At 41.3% G+C, this 11,972-nt stretch overlaps 1 protein-coding gene across 3 annotated transcripts in view; it reads right to left on the reverse strand.

The window, feature by feature from the left end:
- Positions 1-11,972, reverse strand: part of CAV1 (caveolin 1) — a 48,742-nt gene that overhangs the window by 25,704 nt on the left and 11,066 nt on the right. The window contains exons 2-3 of one of the 3 annotated variants that reach the window (XM_081146613.1): positions 7,050-7,120; positions 5,586-5,750 (exon numbers count right to left, since the gene is read on the reverse strand). In XM_081146613.1, coding sequence (XP_081002739.1) covers positions 5,586-5,750; positions 7,050-7,079 — 195 coding nt within the window. In that variant the 5' untranslated portion in view covers positions 7,080-7,120. The other 2 variants (XM_081146612.1, XM_081146614.1) reach the window with 2 other exon arrangements.

Raw genomic sequence — 11,972 nt, forward strand, 5'->3', positions numbered from 1 at the left:
ACAGCTTATGTTGAAACTAGGGTGAACTAAAAAGCAATTTCATTTGGAATATGAAAGTGTCTGTTATTTTTATGGACTTGAGTGGGCAGGCTGCATACTGGACTTTCCAGATGCTGGTTACTATTGCAGCTGTTTTTACTTTATGGCATTTATTTATTTATTTATTTATTTATCCTCACTTGAGGATATTTTTTTCCATTGATTTTTAGAGAGAAACAGTGGAAGGAAGGGAGGGAGAAAGAGAAAGAGATGTGAGAGAGACACTTCGACTGATTTTTAGAGAAAGAGAAACATCGATGTGAGGCATATCAGTTGGTTGCCTCCAGCATGTGCCCCTCATGGGGCCAGGGATCAAATCTGTAACCCAACTATATGCCGTTGACTGAGAATTGAACCAGAGTCCCTTCAGTGCTTCAATCACTGAGCCACACAGGCCAGGACTAAGCCCCTTTAAAATGTAGCTATCACTGCCGTTAATTGGAAGAATTACCCACATCACAAACTTTTTCACAATTCAAGGATATTTGGTATATCTTGTCTTAAATAATATGATATTCTATTCAGTAAGAACCAAAGTGGAGATAATTCTTCAATTTTTTTTTTTTTACCACAATTAGGAGGTAGAGAAGATAAAAAAGACTTTCAATAAGCATTTAAAATATATATCATTTTTTGCTGAACTTTAAAGTGTTTCAGATTCTTATAAATGAATAATATCCCCCCATTTTAGTATAGTTCTTTGCTCAGTGATGTGAGGATAATTTCCCACCAAAGATAACTACAATGCTCTTTTATAAGCTAGGGATTCTGAATTCCATGCATGATCTCATATATGGCAGAATATCAATCATTATCTCCTAAACAAACAAGCAAACAAACACATGGTCTCAACAGAAGAGGATATTACCATGGTGCTGAGTGCTCTGAGACAATCCAATCTTTTAAATCTTATGCTTTAATTATAGCTATATCAAATAAACTTAAAAATTACTATTACATTGATATTAATCATCAATCATCTAGAATGCTTTCAAGTTGAATGGGATCACAGAGGCTGTTATTTTGAAACAAAGACAGATCTGATTACCATGTGCATGCCTTTTCTTGACTGCTAAAAAAATTTTGTGTATATTTAAGAATCATTACATTCAAGCTTGAGAAAATAAAATTACAAATGCATATTTTTATTTTCCAACAAAGATCTCCTCTCAGATGTCTTGATTTGTCTCAGAACTAAGATCAGAATTAACTCATTTCTCCCCTCATAACAACAGTCCATGAGAATCACACAATCTATCTTTTCTTCCCTTGTGATATACCTCAAAATATCTTTTTGGACTGTAACCATGTGAAAACATAGATAAAATGTTAAACTTCTTTAGCCCTTAAATCCCTGTTAATGTTAAAGAAGAGGAATTGGAAATTAGCCTCATATAATCATTATGTTCTCTTTTAATTCTAAAATTCTGTCATGTTGTGCTTATGTGATTTTGTTCCCAATGTTACTTCATACTGTCCTCCTCATTTCATGCAATTACATTGTAACTGTTCTCTACTCATCCAGGCTAGTTATGTTTTATTAAATCCTGTGCCTTAAGCAGTCATCTTCCAAAATGCCCACTTTCAGCATGCCACCTTTATGCTTGAAGTGCTCCTGGCTTCTCACTGCTGACCTGGAAAAGACTAAACTTATCACGTGTAATGGATTCAGTACTCTGCCATCTGGCCATGATGAGTCTTTTCATCTTTATGACCACCACTCTGTCACAGGAACTCTAATTCCAATCAAAGTGGGCTATTAAACATTTCAGGCTCATGCCCTGAATGCGACATTCCCATTTCCATGCTTTGCTCATTTAGAATGGCCTCCTTAGCTTTTCTTAGCTATTTGCATTCCATCTGTCCTTTATGACCCAACTCAGATTGCATCTCTTTCATGCTCTTCTCCATTAAACTACCTCTAATGCATACACTTTCTTTCTCCCTAATGCCTTATCCATAGTAGAGTCTCCCTAACAGGTAGTACCAGTCACTTTAAAAAACTTTCTTGAGGAATAATTAACAAATATAATTATATATATTTATAGTGTACAATGTGATCATTTGATTTACATCTACATTGCAGAATGATTACCAAGATCAAGATAATACCATTCACTTTTTAAAAACCTTATTATGCAATGTTCAATACTACTTACTTTTGATTTATTATAGCATATATTTGGTCTATTTCCAAAATGATGATGAGAGAGCTTACAATAACAGCTACATACAACAGCATGCCAGTTGAAAATGAAAGTGAAAATTCAAATCCATATGTGGGAAAGAATAAGTAACATGAGTTAATAAAACTTAAAAATCTAGTTATATGTTTCCTGGCAGTCAAACCAAAAAAGAACCCATTAGTTACCATTTGGCAGTGGCTAACTGTTGTGATATTGTATGTGTGTGTATTTTTTAGAACTTTTCATCTGTATGCATCTTATCTCATAACTCTAATCTTTGTGATTTCAAGGAATTACTTTAGGAATTACCTTTTGTAGTATCTAGCACAGTGTTTAGCATATGATAAGACTTTAATAAATGAATTGATTGATGGCTAATGTGATATCAGAGTCATAAATGTGAAGCCATTTTATTTATCTAGAAATTCGAAATATATGCATAATAAACACATGAATGAAAACGTGGACGTAAGAAGACCTAGAAATCTTGGAGGGAGAAGGGTCTGAAGTTGTGATCACTTTAATTAAAGGAAATTAAAAAAGCATTCATAGCCCACTATTTTTGGATGAGTATCTATACAGATATCTCATCTTATGGAGCAACAAACCTTTAGTAATATAAGAAACAAATTCAGTGGAACTAAATGGTATAGACTAATTTATGCCATTATCAGTGGAGTAGGTGATAAAACACCTTATTAAAATATAATTTCATGACACACACAGCTTCTGAGTTTTCCTCCCCTCCCTAAACAGCTGTTTTATGGGATGGAGAGAACACTATGCAGATGACACTATGCTGTTCCTCACACTGTACATCAGGGTTTAATTTCTTCTCCATCTACAGTTGTTATTCTAAACTTCATAGAGGAATCTTTGTAAAATGCAGGAAACACTCTAGTCTGGTGCTGTCCAAATGTTCTTTATCTATGCTGTCCAGTATGGTAGCCACTAGCCTCATGTGTTGAGAACTCTAAATGTGGCTGGAGTGACTGAGGAACTGAATTTTAAATTTTATTTTATGTAAATTACTTGAAATTTAAATTTAAAGTGGCTAGTGAATACAGAATTGGACAGAGCTGCTTTTACAGAGCTGCTTGCCTTTAGAACAGAACTTTCCCTACCTGATTTGGCACCTTCAGTAGTGGATTCAATTGCTCACTGTTTCTTTATTAGCAAGTGAAGTTTTAAGCTACCATGCATTAACAGTGAAGTTTTGGATGTCTTTATTATTTTAAGAAATCTATGCCAGCAAAATAAAATTTAGGAAAATTCATTATTTACTGTCATGGTAACATAAAGAGGATCATCCCTGTTTCTGTCATTATGTTTATGCTTGTACTCAAAGACCTAGGAGTTTCTGTAGGGTATAGGCCCTCTTCCTCTGCCCTACTGGCACATGGCACTAGTTGGGTCTCTCTCTCTCTCTCTCTCTCTCTCTCTGCAGTGCATTTTGAAGTTTTGTCTAAGTGGGGCATCTGAGTAAGTGGGCCTAAGAAATTCTTCTCAAGGTGGATTTTTCTGTCTGACTGTCTTGTTTTGCTCACAGTTCTATGAGCAAGTGGGCGGGGTTTGCTTTCTCCAGCCAGCAGGAGCTTGCTCTAACTTTTCCTTTTAATTTCTTTAATATGAGGATCCCAATACTTGCTCTCTGAAATGCTATTTTGTAAACTGCTATTTCCTCTAAGCCTGTTATGCCCTTTTTCCATCTGCGTTGTAGTCTCTTTTCCCAGCGGGCTTTTCTTTCTCAACTTAGTCATGCTATGTGTGGGGAGCCACATCCACACTACTGGCCTCTCTGACTCATCTGGAAGGTTTGCTTGCTCCAGGAACCCCACTCACACTGTGGTGGCACAACAGGGAGGCTCCAGAGAAGCCAGCCCTTTCTGAAATCTGCCTCTTTTCCTAGCATTTCTCCTCCTTGTCCAAAGCTACAGGAGAAGGGAAAAAAGCAAAAAATGTCCTTACCACCTTTAAGGTAACATTTTTAGTAAATAGTTTATAGAAATTCTAATTTTCAGTTTATAAGCTACTTTTGTTCTTGCTGCTGCCTTTAAATATTCCGTGATCTGGCTAGTAGAAAAACCTGCTAATACTCCAACTTTCCTTTTCCTTCTACCAACAAGCCAAGAGAGTCAATTCTGACAGTTACATTTTCCTTCTAGTTACAGATTAAATTGTTCCCCTATATGAAATTTATTATTCATAAATGTGAACAGTCTCTGAACTACAGCTTCTTCCATCCAGGGACAGGAGGCCTGGTGGGTGAAATTGTTTGTTCACTCCATTGACTGCTCTGGGGTTGTACAGAACTGAGTCTTTACATTCTATTTTCCAGGCCAGGACTTTCCTTGGCCCTCCCAGTACCTCAAAGAAAACTCTCTGCCAAGGATGGCTCATGCTCATGACTTCACAATCCAGATGGGTTAAGACAATAAATTTATCTGACTTGATTTGCTGAAAGGGTGAAAGTTAAATAACATACTGAAATAAAAAACTAACCACCAAGTCAGATCTAAGTTTGACCAACAACCTGTTCAATTAACCTATTTTTAATCTCACCAAGTACATCCTTAAAGTATAAAAAGGAACTCCAACTGGAATGTCCCATTAGCTCAGGGAAAGCAGATCCAAGTAGTCACCAAAGAAGCAACTTTCCACATCTAACTAGAGGTGTCTATGGGGGAAATCCAGAGGTGCACATTTTTTCGATTTTGTAATTTCGTTTAGCTGTGCACAAGTGCCATGTTTTTCCAGTTAAAATGCCCTTCATAGATATGGATATATTTGAGTATATATGTATGTATATTTGCACAATCTTTGTCTTTAGTTGGAAGCATTTCGACCCACTTTATTATTTTTAAGAAAATCACTTCAGTTATTCAATTTTAGCTGAGGGGAACATGCCCACTCTGTATTTCAGCTTTCACCTTTGGCACAAGACCTTAGAAATGACCTTGCTGCTTTAATTCTTTATGCAGTGGGCACCACCCTTCACTAGACTTTCAACCTGGGACCCGAGAGAGCATGACCTGTGTGTAGCGTAACCATCTCACCCTTTCAAGAACTGAGGGCTTGTGGCTAGGATAAGGAGGTTCATCTGCCAGGAGAAGAGTGCAGTTAGATGAACGCTCGCAAAGCTCCAGTTAGCTAAATTCCAGCTGAACTAACCAGCAGGATGGGGGAGGGAGATGAGGCGTTTCTGACGACCGCGGGAGCTATCGCGCATCAAACCCAGAAAACAGTTTGTGTGGGCAAAGGCAGAGCAGCGTGCACAGGCTGCTGGCCAGAGGGGGCTGTCCCGGCCCTGACAGCACCCCCTCTGGAGACGTCCCCTCCGGGCCGGCCATCTCTCCTTACCTTGACCACGTGGTCGTTGAGATGCTTGGGGTCACGGTTGACCAGGTCGATCTCCTTGGTATGAGCGTCGTACACTTGCCTCTCGTTCATTTCCTCTGCCATGGCCTTGTTGTTGGGCTTGTAGATGTTGCCCTGTTCCCGGACGGGAACGGTATAGAGATGTCCCTGTAGAGGGCGGACAGCCACGAGAGAGAGTGGCACCAGCGGGCGGAAGAAATTTTCCAAAAGAAAAACAAGTGATGAGAAGTCAGCCTGGCGGCCGAGCAAACCTCCAGGCTCAAAGTCGATCTAACCGCTTCTACAGCAGTGGCTCCGCACGCAGTCAGCTCCCAGGCGCAGCAAGCTTTTTAAGAGAATCGGGGAGAAGACACCACACCCCTCCCCACCAGGCAGGGAGCCCGCGCCGCCCGCGCCCGCCGCCAGGGGTCAGCGCAAAGCCCCGCAGCCGCTCCCCGGCCCCCGCCCAGCTCCCGCCTCGCCCGAAGGGCCCGCCTGGACCCCGCGGCCGCGCGACCCGACCTCTGACTTCTCTCCAGCCCCTCTGTTTCTCGCCCCGAGTGCCTCACCTACTCCACTGCATCATCCCTGGGCCCTGCCTAATCCCCTTCTCTCCATAATTCTTCCACTTTCATCCTTAAGATTCAACTTGAACCCCCGCACTCATGGAATGCCCCCGTTTCGTAGCTTCCCGGCAGCGTCTCCCTGGCACCTGTCCGCGTCCTCCACACTCTCTGCCCTCTTTGTCCCCCCACAGCTTTCCCAGCCCCCGGGGTGGCTACAGTTCCTCACGCCCCAACCTCCAGGCGGAGCCAAGTGTCAGGTCCCCTCACTCCCTAGTGTATCTCACCTGCACGACTACCCGGGCCCACCCTCAGGCCCCTTCCCGGCTGCCGGCCTGTGGCGGCACAGCGGCTGCGTTTGGGAAAACGACGTCTCCGCACCCGGGCTGGAGGGTGGTTGGAAGGGGTGGTGGTAGTTGGGCGGAGGGAGGTCCGTCCCTCTTCAAACACCCCGCCTGGCGCCGAGATGCAGGAAGAGTTCTTGAGGTGGCCCAAGAGCTTTGCGAAGTGCAAACAGCGCGCGCCGCGGGGCCAGCGGGGCCGGACGCCCGGCTGGGAGTCGCCCGACCGTCCCGGCCGCGCGCGAAGGAGCTCCCACCCGCGGGTCCCGCAATGAGGCAGCGCCTGGACCCATCTAGAAACTCGTCCTCAGTCGGGGAGACCCAACTTCAGAATCCGACCGCCTTTCCCGCAGGGTTCCTTCCCGCGAGGAGAACATAAACTATTGCTGCCTCCCCTCCACCTCCCCGCCCAGGCCCATTCCTCAGCAGCGTCGGCGCGAGAGAAGTGCTGCGAAGTGGAGAGAGGGCTGGGGAGGAAAGCAGCCGGAGCATTTGGAGAGGCAGATAGCAGAAGCAGCCACTCCGTGCGCGCCCCCGGCCGGCACGCGCTCGCCCGAGCCTACCTCCGAGTCTACGTATTTGCCCCCAGACATGCTGGCCGGTGGCCGGACGAAGGCTCCGAGATTTCTCTGGGCTGTGATTTAAGGGAACAGAGGAAGAAAGATCTTGTATTGTACGGGGGAAAACGGAGCTGGCGGGGGGGGGGGGGCGGTGGCTGGAAGGGAGTCTCCTGGCCGCCCGCCAAGGGTTTGTTCCGCTCCGGGTTGGTTAGGACCTGCGATGTGTCTGGTCTAGGCACATCCCCAAAGTTCTCCAAGCAAGGGCGGGAGCTCCCGCTGGGAGCAAAGAGCAGAGAGAAAGCGTTTCACCAGCGCTGAGCTGCTTGGGCAGATGTTTTAAACCCGGGGCAACATTTTCCCGGGCTAGGAACCACTAAGAGGCGTGCGTGGGAGAGCGAATGTTTTCTCAGTGCATCTTCCCAGCAGGGGTGGGAAGCGGAGGGATCCGACACTGCCTGCAGGATAGATCCCAGTAAGGCCACCCGAGCTTTAGAAAGAATTCTGCCGTTATAAGCCATTTCTTCTCATCGTCCATGTTCCATCGCTGCCTAAGACACAACTATCTCCCTGTTTCACAGAGGGAGGGATGAGAAAATGGCTCGGAACCTGTAGATGCATGTCGCATCTAAACACAAGGAGGGATCCGCGTGGGTGCATGTGCAGTGTGCTTTGGTGACACTGGTTTACGTCTAGTCAAGTTGGTGTGGATGAAAACTTGGAGAAGCAGGCATACAGAATAATTTAACGTTTCCCAACTGCTTCTGAAATGTCTTCCAAATAATTTGAAATAAGAAATGAAATATTAAAAGTTTCTGTAATTTTATTACTGATCTTTTCTGGAACAAAGGAAATTTATGTCAAAATGTTATGCCATAGTTATAAAATATTTTAAGTTGTTAGTAATTAAAATATTTTATCTGTTTCTGAATATGGGGCTTCTCTCTTTACCTTATTATAAAGTGCCTCATTACAAAGTAGCACAAAATGAATTAAACAATAATCAGTCATTTTCACTTTGGGCTATAAAATAAGTCAGGAAATTTACTATCCAAAAATGGAAAGGATTTTTTTTAACCTAAGTTTCCATATGCAATCAAAAGTCAAATTATGACGTGAAATAAAAAAGTTGGGAATATACCTGAAGGGGCACATGTTACATTAAAAGCACTGTCTAGAAAAGGGACTGTGGGGAAGGCACAAAAAGAGGAGGAAAGGGGGAGTGGAACCCTTAGAGTTGATTATCTATAAAGGAGAGCTACAAAATTCAGCCTATCGTTGATAGCAAAAAAGTAATACAATTTTTGGAAACAGATCAGTTTTAACTACGTGGCAAGGAAGATGTTGAAAATATTGACATGACTTTAATTATGCTGGCTAATCATCATTAGAATGCTAAAGATCTTACAAAAGTTGTTTTTTAAAAATGTTATTTCTACCAAATTTCATTTCTATAGTCTTGGAACAAATTGTGTGTTAACAAACATGAAATGCTAGAAAAGGGTTGTGTGAGGTTCAGTGTGTTGTGTAGTGCCCAGTCTGTTCCTCCTTGCCTTCCTTCGTAAATGTGGGCTGCAAAGAAGTTGGGGTTATGTTCTATGGAAAAATGTGGAACCGTTTCCCATCTATTGTTATTCAGTCTTCAGCTGTGATGAGTAATCTTAACTGTGAAAAATGTCAACAGGAACAGGGAGAGAGCATGTCCTGCATTCCAGCAAGAAACAGACTTTCTGGGGAGGCCTGTGAGTGAATGCTTAACTAGTACTAAAACGAGGGGAAGGAGCCTGACTGGGGAAGTCTACGTGTAAGTGGAATCAACAGCAGTACAAGGAATCATAATGATCAGTGAAGCGTTGTCAATGCCAAAATGAATTCCTAATGAGAGTAAAACCCACAAATCTTCATTAACCTGCCTCAACAAGAAGCTGGCACAAAAGAGAAACAGATCTTATTGTGGTTATAATAGCCAAGTTGGAGAATTGGCTCCAACTTCATGAGAAATAAAGAAAAGATAAAGAACATTGTTAGCATAGTAGTAGAATTGAAAAGAATAGATGATATAAGAAAAACAAAATGTTTTTTTCTTTGATACCCACATAGATAACTTTAGCCTTGGAGGCAAGTTAATAAATTTCTCCAAATCATTTACTAAAAAAATGGGTAAATGGCAATCATTTGCCCTCTTTTTTTAAGAGGCAGCCTGAAAAGTCAGCTCACGTATTATATGTTACTAAAAATATAGAGCTAAAAGGGACACAGATCGTGGAAACCAGCCATCTTAGAGATGAGAAAACTGAAGTTTAAATACATGAATATTATTTGTTCTTAAGGAGTTTTGTAGGGTAATGAAACATTTTAAAGTTGATAAATACTAGCACCTGTTAACAATTTACAGGGCATGAGATCCTTATGTAAGTCCAGTGAGATTGTGAAGTTAGTTGCCTTTTGTATTCTTTCATCTTCTCAAGCACGCCTTACCCCATGGCATAGCTTCCTTTTCACTTTCTACCACCCTAGGTCCTCCTCATACTTTTAGGTGGTTCCATCTAACTCCCACTTTAGGATTAGGAATCTAAGGTTTGATCACTTAAAATGGTATCAAGGTTTTAAGAAGCAGGCGTTCTTCCAGCACTTCCCAACACTTGGAAGTCTGAGACTGCCCAAATGTGCTTTGTTAATGAGTTCAGAAAAGGGAGTTTAGCTTAGATTATCAATAGGGTTATTACTAAATATACTATAAAAAATAATAACCAGTCTGACAGAGGCACCCAGCAGTCATTCCAGACTTGGGTCCCAGTTCTGGAGCTGTGCCTTAGAGTCCTTCTGGCTAGTTGCAGGCTCTTTGGGAGGGTGGGGCCCTTCGGGGAAGGGTGAGAGGGGAGGAGATGGGGAGAACTTCAGAGAGTGGCTGGTTTACATGCAAGTACACAAATGTCAGTATTTTTACAATCTGTGTGTTCAGCTGAATATTTACCCTAATTATCACCATCATCACCTCACACACCTTCCCCTAGTCACCCCTATTCACTTCCATTCCAGCCTGCTTCCCATACCTACCATACTTCTTCCATATCTTCCATTTTATACATGAAAAGATACTGCTTTCTAGATTAAGACTTGCTTTATCACCTGATCCCTTCGTATTTCTGTTCTGGCTTGAAAGCCCCACTGGAATCTTCCTTGGTTTGAGCTTTTCCATTTTGAGTATTTGAAATGTTTTAAAAAATATATATTTTCCTAAAAAAAATCAACAACTATTTCTATATTTTAAAAATCTTTCTGAACAAGGTGGCTAAGAAAGTATTCTTTTCATGCTGTTTTTAAAAATTAGCTCCACTTTTTACATTTGAAAAGTTAAAAATATAGTTTATATCTACCCAATGGGGATGCTGTGAACATTTAATGAGGTGATACATTTAAAGTACTGAAGATACTGCCTAGCTCATAACAGATAAGAATTAAAGGTACAAATTTCAGTCCACAGATTCAGGATTAGAAGAAATATATTTTACTTTAAAGTGTTTTTATTGTAAAAGAGTTTACCATCTAAGATACAGCAAATAGTATAATGAACACCTGCCATCAAGCTTACTCAAATAATAATTTTGATTTATTTGCTTCAGAATTTTTAAAAGTGGAAAACATTATAGATACTATTGAAGTTCCTTGTGAGATGTAACTTTCTCTTTTTCTGTAACTGAATTTAATTTCTTTTGCAACCTCCCATTCCTTCAGGTGGCAGAACCTTCATCTCAGTCAATTCCTAGATTCTTCAATTTTGTTGTTATTGCAGCTCTACATTCCAGAGACTCTGAATTGCCAAGGAATCCCTGGGTGGATCTATTGAAAAGAGGCTTTTTTTTGGTGGTGATGTGTATCTTGGATTTGCTGATAGGTACATCATTCTGTCCTTGGTCATTGGTTCATTCAAGACACTGCTACAATGTCCTTCATGCTTATTCCACATGACCCTTCAGGCTTGAGACACTTTTGCTACTTCTGTCCTTCTCTTGGGGCTCTGTGCAAGTCTGATGAATCTGACTGGCAGGCAGGGCACAGCATCATGGAGCCTCCCATGTGAGTGTGGTGTAGAGAGCAGAACAAACACCATGCCATGGTACAGAGAAACTCCAGGAGGTAGCTACCTCCATGGGCCCTACCCAGAAGCAGAAGGTACACATATCTCTGTTCTTAGATCCTCCTAACTTATCTCAGCCCATGATAGGGACATATGTATGTAAAAAATTACTTTGCTTATTTTCCCAATTTCTTTTCCATTGAGCAGGAAACGTTACTTGTACATCACCCAACATTTTTTTTTTTTTTTAATGCCCTGAATCCCACCAGGACCAAGGTTTTTGGAATTAAGAAATTCCTCATCTCTACTTTTCAGCTGTAACAATCTTTCCCTAGGCTTGGGGATGGATAGGTTAGGGGAAGGCTCTAGGAGCATCTAAAAAAGAACATCAGTAAACATTTCAGAAGTATCATTCACCAGTTTTCTTCTTTTCCTTCAACCCTGTTCTGCAAAGATTTTGCCAGTAACATCTCTTAAGAGCTACCTGGTATTTCTGAATTATAAAAATCCTTCAAAGTCAAATTCCAAACATATAATTTTAGAACTTCTGCCAATATTTATATTTCATCGATAGCTTTGCATTAAGGCTTTTATCCTTCTAATTAAATAAAAATATTGATAGTGGAATAATATATCTGGCCTTTAGCTATCACTATGTCAGTTTACAATTTTCTTATCAAATTGTTGTTATTCAAGACCAAATTAATATCTCTGGTTATTTAATATAATTGAAATAAAGTTAATTCTTGGGAAAACTTTTGGGTAGCAAATTTTGTGTAGAAAAATACAATTCTTTTCAGTTAAGTACAAAATCAGTGCAGATGAAGTTTTACAGTTAATTAAAAGTGAAA

The sequence above is a fragment of the Miniopterus schreibersii genome, assembly GCF_964146895.1.
Source record: "Miniopterus schreibersii genome assembly, chromosome: 9".
Lineage (NCBI taxonomy): Eukaryota > Metazoa > Chordata > Mammalia > Chiroptera > Miniopteridae > Miniopterus > Miniopterus schreibersii.